At 41.9% G+C, this 22944-nt stretch overlaps 1 protein-coding gene across 7 annotated transcripts in view; it reads left to right on the plus strand.

Annotated features, from left to right (window-relative positions):
- ATP8A1 (ATPase phospholipid transporting 8A1) overlaps positions 1-22944 on the plus strand; it is a 205900-nt gene that overhangs the window by 133587 nt on the left and 49369 nt on the right. For all 7 annotated transcript variants that reach the window (XM_070397382.1, XM_070397375.1, XM_070397348.1 and 4 more), the window contains one exon: positions 8100-8272. In XM_070397382.1, coding sequence (XP_070253483.1) covers positions 8100-8272 — 173 coding nt within the window. The remainder of the gene's footprint in view (positions 1-8099; positions 8273-22944) is intronic.

The raw sequence follows: 22944 nt of genomic DNA on the forward strand, positions 1-22944 counted from the left end.
CAAGTGGGACTCCCACCCTGATCCAGGACACCCTTCAGGGCAAACCAGCCAGCCCCCACCCGTGCACCAGGCCTCTACCCTATATAGTAAAAGGGTAATATGCAAACTGACCCTAACAGCAGAAAGACTGGGAATGACTGGTCACTATGACACACACTGACCACCAGGGGGCAGACGCTCAATGCAGGAGCTGCCCTCTGGTGGTCAGTGAGCTCCCACATGGAGGAGCTCTGCTCAGCCACAAGCCAGGCTGATGGCTGTCAGTACAGCGGTGGTGGTGGAAGCCTCTCCTGCCTCCTCAGCAGCGCTAAGGATGTCCGACTGCAACTTAGGTCTGCTCCCCGCTGGCAACTGGACATCCCTTGAGGGCTGCCGGGCTGCCAGAGGGATGTCTGATTGCCAGCTTAGGCCCAATCCCCCAGGGAGCAGGCCTAAGCCAGCAGGTGGTCATCCCCTGAGGGGCCCCAGACTGCAAGAGGGCACAGGCCGGACTAAGGGACCGCCCAACGCCCCCCCACCCTGAGTGCACAAATTTTTGTGCACCGGGCCTCTAGTATATATATAAATGTAGTTTCTCTCTATTCTCAGGTAGCTCTTCACAACTTATTATAGCCTACAGTAGCTATAGGGGTAGTAGGTATATATATTACCTGGGGTATATGGAATATCTAGTGTTCCACTGAATCAGTAACACGTTGTCGAAAAATAGGTAATACCCAGTGGTTTATTCCGATTGCTATTATGAGAGTCATAATTCACTCATTAAGAATGTGCTAACATGGTCCATACTTCATATGGTCATAATGTGTTATGAAGATTATCCTTGAAATGTTCTGTTAATTTGTAATTTTAGGGTGTGAACATTTGGAGAGTGTAAAAATAAAGAATGAAACATTCTGTGGTCAAAAATTTATAAATACCTCATGTCTTAAGTGATGATGAGGTGGGACTACAAACCACCAAAAACAGTTAATAAAATATGTGTTGGTTTAAGATTCTTATAGATATCCTCTTTGGCATTTGAAATACACTGATAACAGGTTTTTAAAGGCAGACCCTTAGCAAACTAAACATTTTTTCACGTTCTACACCCACCTGAAGTCGAGGAAAAGCGTGACAGCTCAGCCATGGGGTGTGTTTGGCTGCTGGAACTGTAAATTCTTTGCAGTGTGGTTTCAGCATTTTGTGAGCCCTCCTGGCCAGCCCCGACTTTCTAACACCCCACTTCGTTATGGCTGCACATTTGAACATTACAGGTGGGCAGCGGTTTTCTCTACACAGATGTGACATGTGTAGAGAAAGAGCTAAAGAGCTACTTTCCAGTGGCTCAGCCTCCAACTGGTCTCTGTTTGAGCAAAGACGCCATCTTTGTTCCCCAAGATTCCTGCCGGGGTTCTCCCGTAACGTTCTGTTGCATTTTGCCCTTTATATGGAGAGCAAGTGAAAACAGAAACCTGTGGTGTGGATACTAAAGTAAGAAGTACAGTCTTCAGACCTAACCGGTTTGGCTCAGTGGATAGAGTGTCAGCCTGCGGACTGAAGGGTCCCAGGTTCAATTTCGGTCAAGGCCACATCCCCAGTAGGGGGTGTGTAGGAGGCAGCTGATCCATGTTTCTAGCTCTTTATCCCTCTCCCTTCCCCTCTGTAAAAAAAAAAAAAAAAATCAGTAAAATATATATTTTTTAAAAAAGAACAAGTACAGGCTTCATAAACTTAAGTTCATTCTGACATGGGTGACAGTTGCATGTCTCCCAAAAGCGAGTCATCATTAGCCCAGTTGTAGCCTGATTTCCCTTCACTGGTGCTGAACTCATGAAGGACAAGAACAATAAAATACGTTGTTAAATATCGTGTCCAAAGTCAAAGTGCACTTTAGAATTGTGATATGTTATTTTTTTTCTTCCTGGGAACCGAATCCTCCTTTTAAGTTTATCATTGGACCTGCACACCTATATGAGATCCCCAGGAATAAATGTAAATGCCAAGTATGTACTTATTTGTATTAAGACCCAGACACCAACCCGCACTTTGGACTAAATATGTATAAGGAGACTTTCTTCTTTTAACTTCTGCTGATTGGGCTGAGCCTGGCTGAGGACACCCTCTGGGGCGTAGTGACTGCACGTCCTTCACTGCCACTGCAAGTAACTGCGGCCCAGAGCAGGGAGCGGAAGCCACAGCCCTTAGGTGTGCATGTTGGACTATTTCTCTCTAACCTTCTGGCTAGACGTGGCTAACCTACCTTCTAGTCAGAGGTTAGAGGCTTTTGTTTTCCTTTCCTCAGGGATATTTCCACATCCTCTACTAGGGTGTTCCTTGGCTATCTTCCTAGGTAAGACTGTCCTGTAAATTTCTGAAAAGGATCAGGAAGGGAAAAAAAAGGCTAGGAGCTGAAAGGGCCATTTTTATGCAGGTGCTCTGTGCAACATTGCAGTTAGGGCCATCAAAAACATAGTGCCGAGGTGACCTAGCAGGCTCATTGCACATCTGGCCTCTGAGTTCCTTAGATGAAGCAGAGTTTGTGCCAGAATGAAAAGGACATCTTGCACACTGTGAATCTTCCCAGACAAGTCAGGGCTTTCGCCTCGTCTCGCTATAAAACTGCCAGATGTCATGGTCTCCGTGTCCTCTCTGATTCTTACCAAGGGTTTCCTTGGCAAAGGCCATGTAAAAGTAATGAAGAAGATTGCCACAAAGCTGCCAGTCTCCGCTTTCTTTAAGATTGTTGTTGTTTTATGAACATGTTCATCTATTTTACCAGGCTGTACCCTAAAGATTCCAATGGAACTTTTTCAAGGCCTTCTGATTGGAATTGTCTTTGTGAGGAATTCTGCTTGACCTAATTGTCTGCCAAGTATCTTTCTCTTTTCTAAGTAGGTGTCTTATAAACTGAATGTATATTGTTTACTTTTCTTTTTTTTTTTAATTTATCTTTGTTATTGAAAGTATTACCAGTATCTCCTTTTTACCCCCCATTGACCACCTCCACCCCACTCCCGTCTCCTCCCCAGGCCTTCCCCGCACTTATGGTCTGTCTGTGGGTTATCATATAAAGCATATAAGTTCATTGGTTAATCTCTTCCCACCCTACCCCCCTTCCCTCTGAAATATGTCAGTCTGTTCTATGCTTCAATGTCTCTGGATCTATTTTGTTCATTAGATTCCATATATGAGTGAGATCATGTGATACTTGTCTTTTTCATGCAATACTTTATTTCACTTAGCATAATACTCTCAGGTCCCTCCATGCTATCTCAAAGGGTAAGAGATTCTTCTTTTTTATATTGGCCCACTATTACACAACCTGACCTTATCTCTGAGTAGCTAGTCAAAATGTTCAATTTGTTGTATTCATTTGACAATTTATAGTATTTGAGACAGAAGTAATCCTTGGGTCATAATGTCCACTTTATTCTCTATTTTTTCTATAATAAGCATATTACTGTTTTACTTATTGTTCTAATTAAGAGTATCCAATATTATGCATGAGTTTTATAGGCAGCAGAAAACAATCCTCAAAATGGTCACACAAGAAAAACCATTGTAACTTCCCAAAAAGTATTCTCCATTCATTAATAATCTCATTATTCTTTTATTCGTTTTATTTCATCTCTTTTTCAAAGGCCTCAGTCTGAAGGGAAAATAGACACATAAACAAATAAGCTATTATACATCATGCTACATTATTTAAGTACAAACAAAGTCTTTGAAGAATCCAAAAGGTGGAAGTATTTATGGCACCTAGAGGACTCAGTAAAAGTTGGATCAAGGGACCATTTCTTGGCTTATTTATTTGTTCATTGCTTTTAGTATGCAGTCTTGAAGGGGGAAAAATAATGGCGTTGGGAAGGGAAGATGCAAGAAGGAAATGAGTGGAACAGAGGTGAGGAGAAGAGGGCTCTAACCCCTGGCTTAATAATTAGGGAGGATCAGGTAAAGAGAGGGAACTGTTTAGGTGAAGAGAGGATAGTTGAGGGAATTCTTTTGGGTATAAATGCTCCCAGTAAAGCAGGTAGATGTTTGCAGAAGTGACCGGGGCCAAATTTGGAATGTTAAGAAGGAAAGGTCTGGAGTAGCCTCTGGGAACAATGGAATCCATGGGCCATGGAGGGCAGTCTGCATCGGTAGCAATGAGCTCCCCTAGGAGAGGAGACAGAGGAGGAGAGCCTGCCCTCATGGGCGGTGGTGTTTCCCTCCTTTGTGGTTAAGACTGAGAACCGAGGAGAAGGTTGGTTGTGGCCTAAGTTGTGAGTTGACAAGGCTGGCAGGCGGGTAGAAGGTCCAGGGCGCTCTTGGCTGTGGGTTGCGCGAATAGAGTTAATGACTGACTGAAGTGTCCACACGGGATGCAGGTTATGGGAGGTACAAGCAAGTCCCACTGTCCTTGGCTCCCTCCCTGGCCTAGATCGCTCCGTGGTATGGCACCTGAACCCCAGCCTTGCCCCTCGCCTAGCTGTCTCCCCAGGTTGCCTTTACCACGGACTCTCCCTGATTATAGCAACAGTTGCTCCTTTTCTTCCAGCCCACCAAGAAAACTGTGTAGAATGAGGAGGTACAGAGCCTTTATTTGGTTGTACTATGTGGTCTTTTATTCTTTCTCTGATTTAGCTTCTCGTGTATATATTTTCACTTTCACATGTCACTAAGTTTAAATGTTTAAACATTTCCCCCCTTCAGTAGCCAAAATGAAAACAAAGCAACAGCTAATATAGTAATAAATTTATTTCTAGCTACCAGGAGATAAGCTTCAATGCAATGTGGCCATAAAGTATGGCTCCCAGGCTTAGGGGAGAAGCAATAAACTTTTATAAATAAAGGAATTTTAAAATACTCCTGGCAGTCTAAATACGGGTAAAATATAACTTATAACCGGCAGCACACAGCCAACACCAGAGCTACTTGCAAAAGAAAACCATGAACTAAAATAAGAACACGTTTGCAGGATTTTTGTTATTGTTACCTTGCACCTTAGGTGGGCTGGGCTGGAGAACTCACTGTGAGAAGTTTTTGACTCACCTTCAGATATTTTATCTCAGTTACATCTCCCAACACCTTAGGATTTGCTGAAGCTCTGTGATAATCACCAAGGAAACCCGGGGTGCTCATGCCACAAATAAGAGAATTCTCAGCAAAGGTTAAGGCTTTATAGAACACCTTCCAACGGAGGGAGTGGGCCTGAGACCGTGTCCCACAGTGGGTACGAGGGAACTTGCCCAGCTCAGGGGTTGACTGGACTTTCAGTCTCGCTCTACGGCTGAACTTTAAAGAAATGTGAAGTCCTCCCAAGGGCCGTCTCAGGTTTCATTTGGGTTTTCAGCTCAGGAGACTCTTGGGTAAACACTTTGAAAAATACAGTGGCATTTTAGTGAGCAATGCGTTGACTTGAAAATCTGTTGAAGTAATGGATTATTCCTCTAGAAAAGTAAGGAGCAGGCAAGAGAATACTGCTGTCCCCTTCCCTCTTTTTCTTTTTCTTCTTCTTCTCCTCCTCCTCCTCCTCCCCCTCCTCCTCCTCCTTCTTCTTTTCCTCCTCCTCCTCCTCCTCCTTCTCCTTCTCCTTCTTCTTCTTCTTCTTCCTCTTCTTCTTCTTCTTCTTCTTCTTCTTCTTCTTCTTCTTCTTCTTCTCTCTCTCTCTCTCTCTCTCTCTCTCTCTCTCTCTGTCAAATCAGAAGTGATAATAAAATAGAAGGGGAAATGGAATGCTGCCAATAGGATGAAATCAGAATTGATCAGTGCTCTCATTCAATAACTTTTATTTCCCAAGCATCTGTACTTGCAGGCCAACTGTGTTTGTTGCTGGAAAGCAGGTGAAGGGTGGTCTGTCCCCTCCAGGAACTGAGGGCCTTGCTAGCATGGAGTGAGTTACACCTGGGGCAGGAATGAGTCTGGGAGGGCTTGGTAGATGAGCTTGTTTTAGAAGGTGGTAGACCAGCCTCTGCAGGGAAAGGCATTTGTTCCAGAGAGAGGACATGAAGGGGTGGAGATGGGAAAGGGAAGTAGAATGGAGGTTAATTGGGCTTCAGTTGCAGAAAACCTTCAATACCACTTTAAGGTGTTTGGAATATACTGTGTAGACAGTAGGAAGCCATAGAAAAGAGAACAAGCAGAGACATCATCTGTGTTTTAAATTTGTTTCATAAAGAGAAGTCTCTGTTGGTGGTAGAGAGATGGGAGACAGATGATGGGGCTCTAGGGAGTCAGTAGAGGGAATGTGTGGGCATTCCGTGTATAATTTGCTAGGCCTGGTCCTGGCTGAAGTTGGGTTTGTTTTGCTGGGTTGTGCAAAGACAAGCTCACACAGAAACTTAATTCTCAGTTTCGTTTCACGACTTAGTAGTCATGTGTTCATGGGCAGGGAACTTGAACTCTGTCTCAACCTTACTCATCTAAAGAATGGGAATAACAGGAGGCCTTCTGGGTAGGGTTGTCATACGTTTAACTGAAATGTTATATCTGTATGTGTAGCCCTTAGAACCACACCTACTGCGTGGTACATGCTAAATACTGTCTCACTTCATTTGTATTGTTTATCAGTTCAGTAATTCACTTGTTTGTTCGTTTACTCTATGTGAAGGCAGTTTTAAAACAACCCAGGCTAATCTACTCTAGATTGTCATTGGTAACTTTTGCTTGCAGAATTTTACTGACTTTTTCTTTGGGGGGGCGATGGGGCGCAGGGAGGGCCTCCTTTTCTTAGTTCCTCTTGGGCCAAACATTTCCAGCAGGAAATAAGAGGGTGATGCTTATAAATTAAAATAACTACTTCCTCTCAATGTAAAGTGTGAACAGAAAATTGAGCAAAGAATGCTGCTGTGTGGTGGTTCTTGGGGCCAGTGTGTGACAGGGAGCAGGGGAGTGTTCAGTAAGGCTCCGGTGCTGGGGAAATGGGGGCCGGCGTGCTTTACAGTACAATCTGGTTCCATTATTTTGGTCAACGGATTCTGAAATTCCAGGACCTAGCGTGAGCCACACCTGAGTATGATTGCAGAAACACCTCCCCGAATCTCCAGTATAAAAGTTTCATCACCTATGCCTTTGCTCCCCTCTTTGTGAAAATAACTTTGAAATGACTGTACCACATTCTTAAATTGGAACAATACTTCTATCTCCCACGAATATAATAAAAAATTATTATGAGTATTTTCATTGTAGGTCTACTTTATTACGTAAATGTATATTTGCATTTATTATATAAATAGCTGCAGGCTCAGATATTAGCACTCAGAACAAAGCTCCAATAGGAGGGAATCGCTCCTTCTTTTTTCCCCGAGCGGAGCCAGGATCCTGTTTCTTCACAACGTTAGGGCTCTTATGAAACAGGAAACGGGTCTCATTAGCTTTCAGGAAGAATCGACAGGATTTGGGGAGAAAAACTAAATATCCTGAAATGTTTTGCCTTTGAAGAGCTGGGCAGGCAGTCTCTGTCTAGTTGAGGTGAACAAAGCTGTCCTTGACACTAAAGGTTTTTATTGTACCTGAACGTGAACTCTTCATTGATGGAAGGGGTTCTTTTGTTTGATCCATCAAGATTACCGAGCCACATGTCACCATCCCCAACTAGAATGCAGCATCATGAAACGATGATAAAGTTACAGGAGCCAGTTCGTGAAGCGGCAAGAGATGATAGATACTGCATTTTCTCCTGTCGGTTCCTGGGAATTACATTTCAGTAGCATCGAGTGCTTCTGAGAGAAAGCCCGTAGATTACTTAAATGACGTTCTCCAACTTTCCTCCTTGACTTATGGCTAAGCAGTTTTGACTAGCTCATAAATTATGCCAGTGTTGTCTTTTAATAAAATAATTTGCTGAACATGTTTTTGCGGGATTATGATTGTGTGGTTAGAGTAATGAGCAAAGATCGCAGGGGATTGGGTGATATGTAATCTAGTCCCATCCCTGCAGGAACACACGTGTGACTTCAAGCAAGCAACTTATTTCTCCTGATAATGTTTGTCCCATCTCCTTCGAGGGGCTTTTGTGAGAATCAAATGAATGGAGGTACCTGAAAGCCTCAAGCACTAGCAATAGCTAACTGTAGTCGCTGAACGTCCTTAAGGTAGAACAAATGAGCATGTTGTTTCTTTGTTCACTTTTACAGGGGACGAGGGAAACTCTCAGCCGTCACTGCACCACGCTTGGCGATGCTCTTCGGAAGGAGAATGATTTTGCGCTTATAATTGACGGGAAGACCCTCAAGTACGCCTTAACTTTCGGAGTGCGCCACTACTTCCTGGACCTAGCTTTGTCGTGCAAAGCTGTTATTTGCTGCAGGTGAGTTCTCCTTAAGATTGTCGGATTTCAGTAAAGAGCGACTTTATCCTAAGTTCCCTGGTTTTTAAAGTTCCTCAAAGTTATTCTCTCCAGAAATTGTAAATGTCAGGTTATTTATTAACTTAAGGCTCACAGGCGGGGATAGACTTTATTAGCAGAGATTTTGAAAGTGAGTCCTAAAAAATCCCTAGTAGTTATTCTTTACAACCAAAATTGACAAGCGTCTTGCCATTTTCTGCGTATAAAATCAATCATTGCCCTAGCCGGTTTGGCTCAGTGAATAAAGCTTTGGCCTGTGGACTGTGGGGTCCCAGGTTCGATTCCGGTCGGGTATGTACCTTGGCTGTAGGCACATCCCTAGTGGGGGGTGTGCAGGAGGCGGCTGATCGATGTTTCTCTCTCATCGATGTTTCTCTCTCATCGATGTTTCTAACTCTCTATCCCTCTCCCTTCCTCTCTGTAAAAAAACTCAATAAAATATATATTTTTAAAAAAAACATTTTAAAATCAATTGCTTACCTGCATTTCCAACTAGCATTATTTCTGTAATAACTAGCATTGTCTTCTACACTTAAAATCTCTGATCCTGCTGTCAGCATTTATTTGGGGGAATGGCAGGATGGGAGGCACTAATTAAATCATCTTCCAGAGAGCGGAACATTTTCCTGAAGCTCAGCTACTGGGAAAATATTTATTGACTGTACCGTCCTTCACCCTCTCATGTGTAATAGTGCCTATATCCTAAAATAGTATAATATTGCCTATATCCTAAAATAAAATCTGTTTTCAGTTATCAAGTCCCCACCCATCGAGTTGTATAAACCATCCCATCCTTCCTGAATTTCTTGTCCAAGACTCTTCCCCATCTCTTTGTCTAAACTGTTTAAACTATGTCTTCCTAAAACTTAAAGTGTATTCATGACTGTGCCCAGCCTCTTCCCTTCTGGCCACCATGAAACCTAAGGATTTCCCTCTTCACTGCTCACTTACTGAATCTTACCAGCTGGTCACTCTGGGCCCAGGGTAGCAGTTTCTCAAATTGTTTCTCTTCCTGGGAGTGAAGTGTTAGCGGGGCTTCTGAAAACTTTCCTAGAATCGGTGCTTTTAATTTTTTCTTTAAGACTGTACTGTTTGCTTTTATTATTTTCTTTAAAATGTATGTATTTTTTTAAAGAATGTTATGCTTTTTAAACCTTTTTATTTTTTTGGTCCAGGCTTAGTCACTTAAATATCCTGTATATAATATTGTCTCCAAACTTATTAGCCATGCCATGTAGAGGTTCCCTAAATTTCAATTGAAATATACTTTGTGGAAATATGGTTTAAATTGTACTTAATAGGTAACCTTTATAAGCTTCATTTCAACCTATAAAAGTGTGTCATATTGAAAGAATTAAGTTACTTATTCTTCTCAGTGGCATCTATTAATAAATATTATTACTATAAAGCTCGTGAATAAAATAGTGCACAGATCATTAATATTAGTAATAATCAGGCTCTTTGCTTAACCTTGAAGAAAGAACTGGCAATTTTGTTATCTTGACTGTGTCACTTGCACTTTGGTGTCCTCATGCTTTTTAAAAAATGCATTTTCAGTAACTTTTCCTGGCTCCTGACACTCTTCATCAGGATAATACTGTGCCAGATTTGGTTGTTCAATCATTGTCACTAATTGGGTCACAAGGATCAAGTCAAGTTTGCTCAAGCACACATTAAGTGATACAACTCTTGGCTCCTATGTGGAAACAAAACAGAACCAGGGCTCTTTAGATAAAAACGACCAGTTCCCATGAGTCAGCAGCATCTGTCCTGCGCCTACTGTGTGCTGGACGTAGATGGTGCGCGCAGGAGGATGAATAAGACTCCCGCCCGCTCTCCTCCCTGCATCTCTCTTTCCTTTCTGTGTTAAGTAGAATCACAATTGGTTTGAAAGATGTGGGAGGCCAGTTTTCAAAACGCAGTCCTAGCAGCTGATCCTCATTCTTACAGCATTGCCTAACACGGTACCTCCCACCATTCTTCAAAAAGTTGAACCACAAATTAAACAATAGCAGAGGGAGAGAAAAACTAGAAAGCAGCATCGAGGGAGGAAAAATATGTTCTGTGCTTGTGAAATTCCCTCCCGAGATCCTTGTTCTGGACGCTCACAAGTCACATGGACCTCAGGGCTCCTCCAGGCCCCGGGGAGGGAATCCCACCCAGCCGTGCACGTGCGGCCCAGCTCTGCAGCCGCGCTTATAAAGCTGTGTGTGGCCCCTGCCTCCCTCCGTCCTGCCGTACGCATGTCCCTGTGCAGACACTGAGTTTTATTTAGAGTTGTAGGCTTGCTGTGTGTGTGTGTGTGTGTGTGTGAGTGTGTGTGTGTCTTGTGTTTTTAAGTAAAATATCTTTCCTTGCCCTTTTTCTTCTAATTATCTTCATACTCTCTCTTTTCCCATAAGGACTGTGGTTTGACTTCCGGTCTGGCTTTGAGAATTCCTCTAAGCCCATAATTACATCAGTGCCACTGCCCGATTTATGTCTCTGCACCTTCTTGGCCTGGTGCCTCTTGGCACAGACCATCTTCCTGTCAGTAGTTTCCAGTTTCCCTGACGTGCTCCTCTCACTGGGGAGGCACAGGTGAGAGGCTCTGTGGATCCGTCTTCACCCTGAAACCCGTGTCACTCCTGGTCTTTTTAGATGATGATACTCTCCCAGCCTCAGGAGATTCTCTTTTACTTCATTATAGGAGATGCTCCCGATAAATACTGAACCTTATTTCAGAATACAGTGCAGGGCTGTTTCCCAAATTCGTGTTCACTCAAGCTCTATGGGTTTTCCCCTCAACGATCTATTTCTTGTCAGTCTGCACAGGAAGATAGTCAGATCCTGCCCTGCGTCTGCAGCCCTCTCTCCGTCTCGGTTGGAGGGAAAGTGGAGGGAAAGGCATCCCATAATGGATAATAATCCCCTATTAGCTGCATCTTCAGGATTACGTCAGCCTCTCTCTTCCCGGACACCATCAGCGTAAAGGGTAGGAGGCAGTTCTCAGTGTTTGCCTAATTGACACAGTTATGAAAGATGAGCGTTTTCCCCGAAGAGTCTACAGCGGTATTGAAAGAAGCAGTTGTTCTCCGTCCGTGGGCATCAGGTCTCTTACTCACCACCGTTTTCTGAAGGGGGACAGAAAGGACCCCCTGGCCCCCAAATCATTCAGGGCTTTGGAGTCCCGGTTTTGGTTTACAAGGGAAGGTTGCATGTCATTCCTTGGGTATTTTTTTGAGTTTGTAAACTCCAAGAAGTAAAATGAAATCTGTTTTTATCAGTCTACGAAGCACTGTATTTTCATGAGCACCACGCAGCTTTCGTCTTTACCTCCGTGCACACGTACCTGTGTAACCTGAGCAGCTCAATGGGAAACATGCGTCTCGTGTTAGGGCAGTTTCCGCCCAGTTTTCCTGGTGCTAAACATCAACTACGCCTTTGTGGCCCTCTTTCCTTCGGTTCCCTTGCTCAAGCACACCGGTGCTTATTGTTCTGGGTGATCACAGGACTCTTGAAGAACAACATGAAAGCTATGGACCAAAATACACACAAATATGTCAAATTTAATGCGCTATTGTAGGGGTTGCACAGACTCCCCGAAACTCCTTGGACAGGTATAGAGGAAAGGGACTTGCTCCAAGAGTCATGAAGATGTGTGTCTATAGGTGACATCAAGAGCTATTCTGCAAAGTAGCTGTGTCAGAAAATAATTCCTCATCTCAGTTTCCAATACTTTGCTCCCTAAAGTCTTATAGCTTGCATTATTGGTATAATGGCGTTTTCGCTGGGGACGCACACACTCCTTGTTCGAATGCTACCTCTCTGGCACTGCGGATACCTAACGGCATCTCTCCGGCCTTGCTTTTGTGACCCGTGGAGCTTGGCATGTGGCAGTCACTCTAGTCCTCCAGGGAGGCTGGTGTCTAAAGCAGCGAAGAGCGGAGGTCCTCTGGCTTGGAAGGCGGGAAAGCCGTGCACACGCACACACACTTCCTGGCTCAGCTCCTTCCAGCTCCAGAGCTTCTGGGCCAGAAGATTGCTCCGAGCCCTTTCCTTTTTCTTTTTTCTTTCTTTTTTTTTTTTTTTTTTTTTTTTTTGGATGAACCGTGTTTGTGTTGGCCACTCTGTCCTGGGAAGATTCTGCCTACTGCTTGCATTAGCTTAATTTGGGGAAGCATCTGTTCCACCTCCGTGAATATTCCCTCCAGAAGAGAGTGGCTGGAACGTGCAGGGAAGCACCGCCGTGTGTTAAATGGCATGTGGTTTCTGAGATCCTCGTCAGTTCACATAACCCAGCCTTTCAAAGGACTTTACATTTTTTCTGTAGTTGTCAGTTTAGTTTAAACAGATATTGAAACTTATGTTCTGTGACAGTTGGTTGAAAATTGGCCTAGAGCCTCCAGCTTTTAGACTGTCTAGTAATCACCATTCTTCTACATAATTTATGGACTCAAGTCTTCTGAAAAGCAGAAGTTAAATTGAAGTAAGCATTTTTCTCTACTTGCAACATCTCCAATCAACGTTTTAACCCCCTTTTAGGCGATTTCCCCACAGCGCATAGAAAAACACTTGACCTCAGTGAGTGTCGTCACTGGGGAGTGGCATTCCAGGCAAGCTCTTTCCCCTTCGTCCCATCAGGGGACCCTCCCAGGAGAAGTCTAAAGGGACACTCTGCATACTTTCTGTCATAGCTGGAGTGCGTTAAAGAAAGGATTTATTTACTTCTTGAGTCTATGTCTTGAATCTTTAGGATTGTCTTAAACTTCAAGAATTTCTCTAAGTGTTCTACTTAAAGGGTAGTCATAAAGCACAAATGAAGTTAATAAGTGCTCAACAGACATTCCTTTCAAGAAAAAAAGTTTGTGAGCATCGTTGGATGCCAAAGCAGATGTTTGGCTCTGAGAAAACTTACAAACTGTTAATGGATGTCAACCCCATATTTGCTTCCAAGATAATATGGATAAATGTTGGAAATGGTGAGAGGATGTTTCTTTCAGACATGTATGGCTACAAGAGAACATAGTGAATAAATTTAATCATTTCATAAAATGACCATATTTTGCTTTAACATATTATAACAATAAGGTATCCAGCCCTGTCTATCTCATTTGCTATTCTACCTGTACTGGGTAAATGTTAAAGGAACTGTATGGCCATATGACAGCCTGGTAGCCAGTTATGATGTACCCCACCAGGGAAGTTCATATTTAACAGTAAAATATCTAAATTAGATGAGAGAGCTAAATGCTGTAGAACCTCACTGTAATTTGATACTATGTACTTTTAGATGTGACTCAAGTAAGATAAAGCACCATGACCAACACACGATCACACACACACACACACACATTAGAACTGCAGATTATATAAATATTCCAATAAAACAGTTAACCTGTATTATAAAGTATAAGTGAGCAGCTCAGTGAGTTTTCACACAGTGAACACACTCCTGCATCAAGCACCCAAACATGACAACACCCCAGGGACCCCCTTACGTTCCCTTCAGGTCTATGATCTCCCAAGGGTAGCTGCTGTCTTTCTATCCATCGCCATCCCTCTTAAACGATGTCCTATTCATTTTGGTCTCTCTCTGTTTTGTGTCTTACTCGCTTGGAATGAGTGTATGTATCTTCTGTAACTGCATTCAAATTCTTGACGATTTCTTTTCTGTTCAACCATTTTAACACAGAACTCTGCAGCTTTCCAGGAAAGGCCTCCCTGAAGCTTCACATAAATCAATACATCAGCACCCTAAGATATGCCTCAGGCAGATGCAGACCCACCTCAGAGAGGGCTCACAGCTCTCCTCCAGTTCTGCGGCGCTAGAATGAAAGCACTGCATTTTCTGGTTTGCTGAGGGCATGGCATATGGAACCTGCAACATTTCTCCCCTCTGCCAGTCTACTGACCCGATGGGGAGGGAAAGGGAAGCAGAGTTAGTCTGGCATTTCTGGTCTCCTTAAACTCGTGATGGTTTCCAGTGATTGCCGTCTTCTTAATAAACCTGTCTGAGCCATCTCCACCTGGAGTAAGTTAAAGCTTAGTGCTCAGAGCCGGGCTAGAGTTCCAGAAGTCAAGGCCAGGTAGGATGTAGGCCATGACTGCCTAGTAGCTGTAGGGCATAGAGGCAAAGGAAAGGACAGACAGCATCCCAGGGGGGAGATGGTCTTGGAAAACAAAAGGCGGATTACCAAGGGATCAGACAGAAAGACAAGAAATGGACATAAAACAACAAGCTCCAAGTTCAGGGTGAAAGAGGAGGTCTTTCCAGGTAGCATTCTCCCAGAGCATGGCAGTGTTTGATAGAGAAGAGGTGGGAAAGCTTGTAAAGGGATAGATAATAAATATGTAAGGCTTTCTACGCTACAGAGTGTCTGTCACAGCTACTCAACTCTGCAGTTGGAGCATGAGCTGATGTGAAAAACAGGCTGCTGCCTGGGCCCGGCCCTGGGGCCATTGTCAGCCAGCCAGCCTTGCTCTGGAGTGTGTGTGGCTAATGAGTGAACAGCAGAGGGAGTTGGTTCTGACAGAACTTCCCGAGAATATTGATGGAGCTCACTCCAGGCTCCTTAGCCTGTCATTTCCAGGCTCTTTCTTTTCTTGAAAATGGAGACATATTCCCATCTCACCTGGCATGTTTCCCTTTCTCTGTGATTCCTCAGAAGGACTGGCCCTCCCTGGGGTGGCAGCGGCACAGCCTGGAAACGCCGTCCAATTTCTCTGTGCCCTGGGATTCAAGATAACCCCTTAAAATGTGGATATTCCCAGAAGACAGTTTGTTTTTAAATGAGATGTCAGTGAATACTGACTTACTAGTGTATATCTCAACAAGAGAAATGTGAGGAACCCAGGACCACAAACATCAGATCTTGCTCTGTCACCAAAACGACTTCCCTGGGTTCTGGAAGTGCCAGAAGGTGCTAGAGGTCATGCCAGAGAAGGGTCAGGCAGGAAGATGCTCAAATCAGCCTTCTCCCGAGGCTGCAGGCAGCTAGTCTCAAACATAACAAGTTTGTCTTTGATTTTTATATATTATTTCACTTTTGCCCTTCATTCCCTTTCTCTTCACTCCACCCTGGAAAAACAATCTCAGATATTTCGTAGGTTCCCATCCAGCTACCATACTATATTTATAGATCTGTGTAGCTATGAAAAATATATAATATTGTTATGCCCGTGTTAAGATAGATACGTTTATAATATTTCAACATAAATCTTTTGCCTTTTTAATTTTTTTTTTACAATTTTAAGACCTATCCATGATACTAGATGTAGAACAAGTTCATTTATTTTTAGTACTACCGTTACAGTAATGCAAGTACAGCATTTTATTTATCTGTTACCATAACGATGACCACAGAGGTTGCCTCTCAATCTTCGCTGCCATGGAAAGTGCTGAAATGAGTGTCCTCTCTGTGCACCCAGGCAAGTGTTTTCCTAGCATATGCACTTAGGAATGGGAGTGCTTGGCTGTGAGCGGTGTGCATATTTCACTCCAATCGGAATTGCCGCGTTGCTCCCAAGCAGCTGCACTGGTGTGTCCTCCAGATCCATGTAGGACGGTTGCTATTCCCTGCCTTTCCCTCAAAATTAGCACTCCCGAATTCATCTTGGCCAACTTGATGGTTGCAAAGTGGCACCTTATTGTTTTGATTTTCATTCATCTGATGACTAGGGAGAATGAGCATTTCCTCATAAAACTGTTTACCTCTCTAAATTTCTACTTTAGAAGATCATTCTTTCCTTCATTCTCCCACTCATTCAACAAATGTTTTTTGAGCACCCACTGTTTGCCAGGTACCTTAATAAGTACTATAAATAGAGCAGTGAACAACAGGAAAAAATAGTTCCCGCCTTCACATTATACCTATTTTTAAATAAAAACAAATACATGTACATTCAAAAGGCAGCCATTGCTGTATGTTAACAATTAATTTATTACATACTAGAGACCCAGCGCGAGACCCAGACCCGCCACTCCACCACGGGACCCCAGACCCGCCGCGCTGCAAGACCCATCAATGCACCTCCTGGTGACTGGTCATTTGGTCGTTAACGGCGTTATGGCCACTGGCTTTTTATATAGATAAGACAGATTTATATAAAGTCAATGGTAACAGTTGCTATGAAGAAAGGTAGCACACTGAAGAGGGATAAGGATACTGAACTTCATGTTGGGTTTCCTAACTTATTTTTCTGCTTATATGCAAGAATTCCTTGTGTGTTCTGGATATTGATTCTTTGTTGATTATAGACATGGCAAAAATCTTCTAGTCTGGCTGCCTTCTTAATTCTGCCCATGCTGTTCTTCCTTGAACAAAAGTCATTGACCTTGAGGTAGTCAAATTTCATTAATCTTTCCCTTGATGACTTGTGCTTTTTGGATAGTGAGAACTTCCCACTCACAAAGTTATTCTCCTGCTTTTTCTTCTGTTAACTGCGCAGCTTTCTGTTTTCCATATAGGTCTCTAATTCGTACGAGGTTTCTTTTTGTATGTCTTATGAAGGAGAAGAGATCAAGTGTTTTTCATTTCTACATGGTGAGCAAATTCTCCCAGTGCCACTTACTAGTAGACACGATGCCCCCATTCCTTCTGCTGGTGATGCCATGTGCTCTAGCACTCAGGCTCTGAGACCAGACTTTCCAGAATCTAAGCACAGGCTTCACCTCTTATTAGCTGAGAAGCATGTTGCTTAACTTCTTCATCTTTGAAATAAAGGTAAAAATCATTGTTATCATAGGGTTGTGAGTAATGAATGGGTTAATATATATATTCAGTGCATTGGCAGCCATTATTAAAAATTATGTTACTCTTAGAAATGCGATCACATTTTTTATATGGCCTACTTGAATAGTTCTGGCAAGAGGAACACTATCATAACATAAAGATTTGTCTCTGAGTATTAGGCCTTTCCTGTGTCCTAAATTCTATTTTATCTAGTATTAAAATGGCTAACTTGGCATTCCTTTGTTTCATGTGGGCCTTGTCTTTTTTCCCCTAAACCCTTATATTCAATCCTTCTGTATAATATACTGCCTCTAAATCCACACTGCTTAGAGTTGAACCCTGACTTTACCACTTACCTGCTGTTTTACCCTAAGTGATTTAATCTTTCTGTTCCACAGTGTCCTCGTTTGTAAAATGGCAATAATAATAACCCATCTCACATAGGGTTCTTCTGGGAATTGAATGAGTTAAAACAAATAAAGAACTTAAAACATAGTGATCAAATAAGTGTTCTCTTATATTAGCTATTATTATAAATATGTCTGTTTTAGACACCATTTTGCTGGATTTTTTTGTTTTAATTCAACCTAAGAATCTGTCTTTCAATCAATGAATTTCACCCATGTATATTTATTGTAATTATTGCTATATTAGGCCTTGTTTCTCCTGTCTTATTTTGTGTTTTCCATTTATTATGCTTTTTGTTGTTTTTTCCTCCCTCTCCTTTCCACTGTCTAAATCAGATTTCTGCTGCTGATTTACAATCTGTATCTAATCTATATGTGGTTATTTCTAAGTTTTTGATAACCATATTTGTGCTTATTATTTATGTTAGTATGTCTGTCTTTCCCTACCCCACCTCCCAAAGATACTGAAGTAATTTTGTGTGTACATCCAGTGTCAGATCTTTGTTTCTTTGTAAGTAATCTTTGTTTTCTCTCTAGAAGCTTTTAGAATTTTTTCTTAATGTTTAACCATTTTCTTAATTTAAGCATAATACATCTAGGGGTAAGTACCTTTTTCTTGAATTTCTTTTTGGCACTGTATGAGACCTTTGAATCTAAGGACATGTCTTTCTTTAATTCTGGAAAATTATTAATCATTCTTTTTCATTCTGTCCCTTTTTATTCTCTTCTTGGAGTTCCATTATATATATGTACCCACCTGTATTCCTTAGTTTCTTTGCATTTTTCTTACAATATTTTCTTTAATTTCCTGCTATCTTTTGGGACAGTTTATTTAATTGAATTGCACTTTCAAGCACTGTCATATTTACTATTCAGTGTACTACTGGTTTCTTTCTTTTAGCAGTTACATTTTTGTATGACTTATCTTCTAATTGCTTCAATTACATTTTTGTATGACTTATTTTCCAATTGCTTCTACCCATATCTTTCCAACATATTTTTAAATATGTTTTTAATTATTCTTAGAAAGAGAGGAAGGGAGAGGGAGAGATAGAAACATCAATGATAACAGAGAATCATTGATTGGCTACCTCCTGCATGCTCCACACCGGGGATGGAGCCTGCAACCCAAGCATGTGCCCTGATGGGGAATGAAATCGTGACCTCCTGGCTCATAGGTTGACACTCAACCATCAAGCCACACTGGCCGGACCAGGAGATTGTGTGATTTTGTGTGTGTGTGTGTGTGTGTATGTGTGTGTTTAGTACCTTTTTTAAGGTAAGGTCTCTTTGCCATTTAGCTATTGGGGTGGGTGCCTGTGCGCAAGTGCACACACACATACATGCATATTCAGACATACACTGTCAATATGATTAGTCACTAGTAAAATATTCTCTGAACCATATAACCTGAAAACAGTAGTAGTTTACCTATAACAATTGAAATTCCATGAGAGAGGAGTTTTGCATTTAAAATGCATTGTAAAGGGAAATCTTTTTTAAAGTTACTTTCCTTTTTTCGTCGCTGTATTTTGTTTCTGTAGACTCAATCCCTATATTATAAGGCCCGCTGCACAGTATACCCACAGATACTGCCTTTGGAGGTGCGGGAAGCGCCCACACTCCAGTCATTTGAATAACACAGTTCTCTTGCCTAGAAGTGGTTGAATGTTTCATTATGTGCTGCATGCTAAGTATCATTTTTAGGATTCGCTTTATAACTGGCTGTTTTCATTCCACTAACAAACTGACGGTGAGTTTCCGGAAGTGTTATGACAATTGTGTAATTTTCGGTGCATGTAACACAGACCTTGCTTTTTGCCAGATTTTAATTTTTCCTCTACTTAAAACTTTTTAAGAGCCTAGCAAATTATAATTCAAAAAGGAACCAAGTAAGATCTCATAAGTTTTTCTCTTAGGTTTTCCTCTCTTTTTGTAATTTCTTTATTAGTCAGCAGAACATGGCTCCATGGGGGAAAGGCTGATACTCCCAAGGAGAAATCTTAGGAAGTGTGTTGCAAAGGGAAGTACAGCAGCTCCCGGCACTAATGATCCTGATCCCTAAAGAGTCCCAGGAGCCGCCCTCCAGCTTAGTGAATGCAGGGCTCTGTCAGCACCGGGCGGGCGCTGTATAAAGCCCTTCAGGATACCACACGTTACTCTGTATTCCTACATGTTCTATTTTTTTTCTCGATTCACTTTCTGAAGGCAACTTTATAGTAACTTTTAAGTTTACAGTATAAGTTTTTGAGATCATATTGTATTACCAGCATAATTTTTGCTGCATAAGGTATTTTAAGATTATTAAACTAAAACACAATACAGTAAGCTACATTATTGTACCCCTTTTGTCTACCTGTAGAAAGTCCCTTAAAATATTCTTTATTATGTGTCTATGTGTATACCTGCACATTTCATCTTTATACATATTTTATTCAAAAAGGTGACTCATTGCCCAGCCAGTGTTGCTCAGTGGATTGAGCCTCATCTCACCCATCAAGAGGTCACTGGTTTGATTCCCTGTCAGGGCACATGCCCGGGTTTTGGGCTCGGTCCCCAGCAGGGGGCCTGCTGGAGGCAGCCTATCGATGTGTCTCTCTCACATCAATGTTTCTATCTTTCTCTCCCTCTCCCTTCCTCTTCCTCTAAATCAATAAAAACATATTTTTTTTAAAGTGACTCATTTAGCTAATCCTATGAAAAGAGTGCAAAATATAATTTGAGCCACTCTATATACTTTCTAGCTTAAATGGTAAAAAAAAATTTCCACTACCACGATCTCATGTTCACAGGGCTGTGAGAATTACTACATAGCCAGTAAGGAAAGTAATGAATAACATGTGCAGAAACTACAGCCAAAATAATATCTGAAAAGCATATTGCACTCAGTGCACTGCTAGGGCGTATCGCACAGGACCACCCTCTGTTTGTGGAGCCACGGGGAAGAACACCGGACCCTATGCACACACTGACTGTGGAGTCCTTTTCTTTCGAGGCTCTTACTTCTCCTGAAGAATAAAGAGCAACAGCAGAGGAGAACTGTGAATAATTTAAATCCTGATACAGACCCATAGGTGGTAAAAAAAATATATATATATATATATCTAGGGCAGAACACAGTGCTTTTATGATGTTTCTGGATTATACATTGGGACACTATTGGTATTGGTAAAGTTAAGGTTTTAGATATGTTCAACCATGGATGTGTGGGTTTTGATAGACATTTGAAAGAATTAACTTGTGCGGCGAGGTTGTTCTAGACCACCAGTTTTCAACTGATGTGCCACAAGAATTTTTAAAACATGCAGTGCCTGACTATTTAGTCAGGGGCACTGACCTCTTTTGCCTTAGATTCCCGCCCCCCAACCCCCAAAAATAGCAGCCAACACAACAATAGCTATTGGTGTGAATGAATTTAAATTCTACCCTTTTTTTTTTTTTGCCAGATAGGCAAAAGATATATTTTTTTGGTGTGCCGCAGAATTTTTACTAATTCTTGTATGGGTGCCATAATATGAAAAATGTTGAAAATCACCATTCTAGGCTATTATGGACATTGTACACATGTAGACGCAAGTGTACAAAAGTCGAGAAAATAAATAAACTCTAATGAGTGAAATAGGTGGCCTTTTATGAAGTAGGAATAAAACCGTAGGAGGGAATATATTGTGGATAATTTTTAATATGTGCTGCTGCTGCTTTTACTTGCCATGAGCTGTCCTTGTCAAATTCTAACTCATCAAGGAAGCCTCTTGCAGCCCAAGCTAGTTTCTACATCCTCTGAAATTATCAAGTACTGGTAATCTGTCAAAAGCTTTGTGCTACACTCACTTTTATTGTCTTGTCGTTTGTTTTGCTATCTTGTAACCCCTTCGTAGCAAGGAACAATTTTTTAAATGGATGCTTTAAAAACATAGATCTTTTAAACTGAATATAGCGTGAGTAACCTGAGTCCTCCCATCCCTTAAACCACATTTCCTCCCTAAGACAGCTGGCAGGTGCCCACAGCACATCATGCCGGAGCTGGGAGGACCCTGTGTAGTGCACCCCTGCCTTTGCTTCCATGGGTGTGCGTGGTGTTTACCTCTAATCAGTGGGTGCTTGGTCCCTAATCTTTATTCCTACGCTACTTCTTAAAGTGATCATCCTTTAATTAAACAGTTCGTAAGTCTTAGAAATAACAATCTAGTCCAAAGAAAACCAGGTAGAATGCTCTCCAGAGACTTTTTTGAGTTGCTAAAAACTTTGCTGTTGAATTTGGGGTGGGTCATATAATAAACTCGGGTGGAGGGCATCATTACATTCTAGTCTTCACATTAATGAAACCAACCGTGGATTGTGCCTGGTGAGGGAGGCTTCTGCAACCAAAGTATGCAGAATTTTAGGCGGCTGACCCCGATGCCAAGTGAGGTTCTTTGCCCTGCATCACAAGTTTGTACATTTCTATTTTGAGTTAAATGTTTTAAGTAAGTATATTTTATTTTTTATGAATCCCCACTTAAATTTGACATCTTTCTTTAGCAACCAACTGCTATTTCATACCCTTCAGTTACGAGGGCTTCCACTGTTTCTTGAATCTTCTTCCAAACCAGTTGTCTGCTTTTCGCTTGATAATAGAAGCAGATGCCTCAGCCAGTCACAGCAGCGGTGTGATGTGGGGAATGTCTGTGACTGCATCATCAGATATTTTTTTAAATAAACTTTGAAAATGACATGAAAATTGCTTCAAAGAGAGCAAAGGGGACTAACATGCATAAGCTCATTAATGCCCTGAGACTCATCCGTTCCCTTGTATTCACTGTTGTGTCGTTTTGTACAATTGCTAGACTCTGAAAGGAGATTTAAAGAAAGAGTTAAAAATAAGTCTTTCATATAGCAACTTTTTAGTGAGGACCTATGTGGGATCAACACTAGGAATACAAAGACGAGGAGACAGGTTCACTCGGCAAGCAACTCCCAGCCTGATGCAATGATTCTCACACTTGAAATAAAACCCAGCGCGGCTCTGGCTGAATGAAGCCTTTCTGAAGGGCAGTGGGCCTCCTGAAAGTACATGTTGGTGCCGAGGATCCACTGCTAGGAATGTTTCCTAAAGAAATAATCAGGAAAATGTGCAAGATGTTGAGTCTTCCTTTTTAGACGGAATAATAAATGATTTACCAAATGTTTCAGCAGATATTATGAGGCACCTCCTGCACTTAACCTTGGTAAAGAATTTAGCTGTGAGTTGTTTTTCTTGTCCAACATTGTGTGATAGTTGTTAGTATTGAATCACAATCTTCACTGTTTACTGAGCCAGTTCACTGTTTAGTTTTCCTTTCTTCTTAATCGCCATGAGAGTATTCGTAATATATTAAGTTCATTACACTGACCCATTCTGTCTTTGAGCCCTGCTGTAATTGTTGTGGGGTTTATTTCTTAAGTGGCTTTTAAAAGTCTGTAATAAGATGATCTGTAGTGAATATCAAAAAGGATTTTAGTTGGGTGCTGCCATTCTCTGCCCCTGACCCCA

The sequence above is a fragment of the Myotis yumanensis genome, unplaced genomic scaffold, assembly GCF_028538775.1.
Source record: "Myotis yumanensis isolate MYYU_CA2020_CCGP unplaced genomic scaffold, mMyoYum1.0.hap1 SCAF_1, whole genome shotgun sequence".
Classification (NCBI taxonomy): domain Eukaryota; kingdom Metazoa; phylum Chordata; class Mammalia; order Chiroptera; family Vespertilionidae; genus Myotis; species Myotis yumanensis.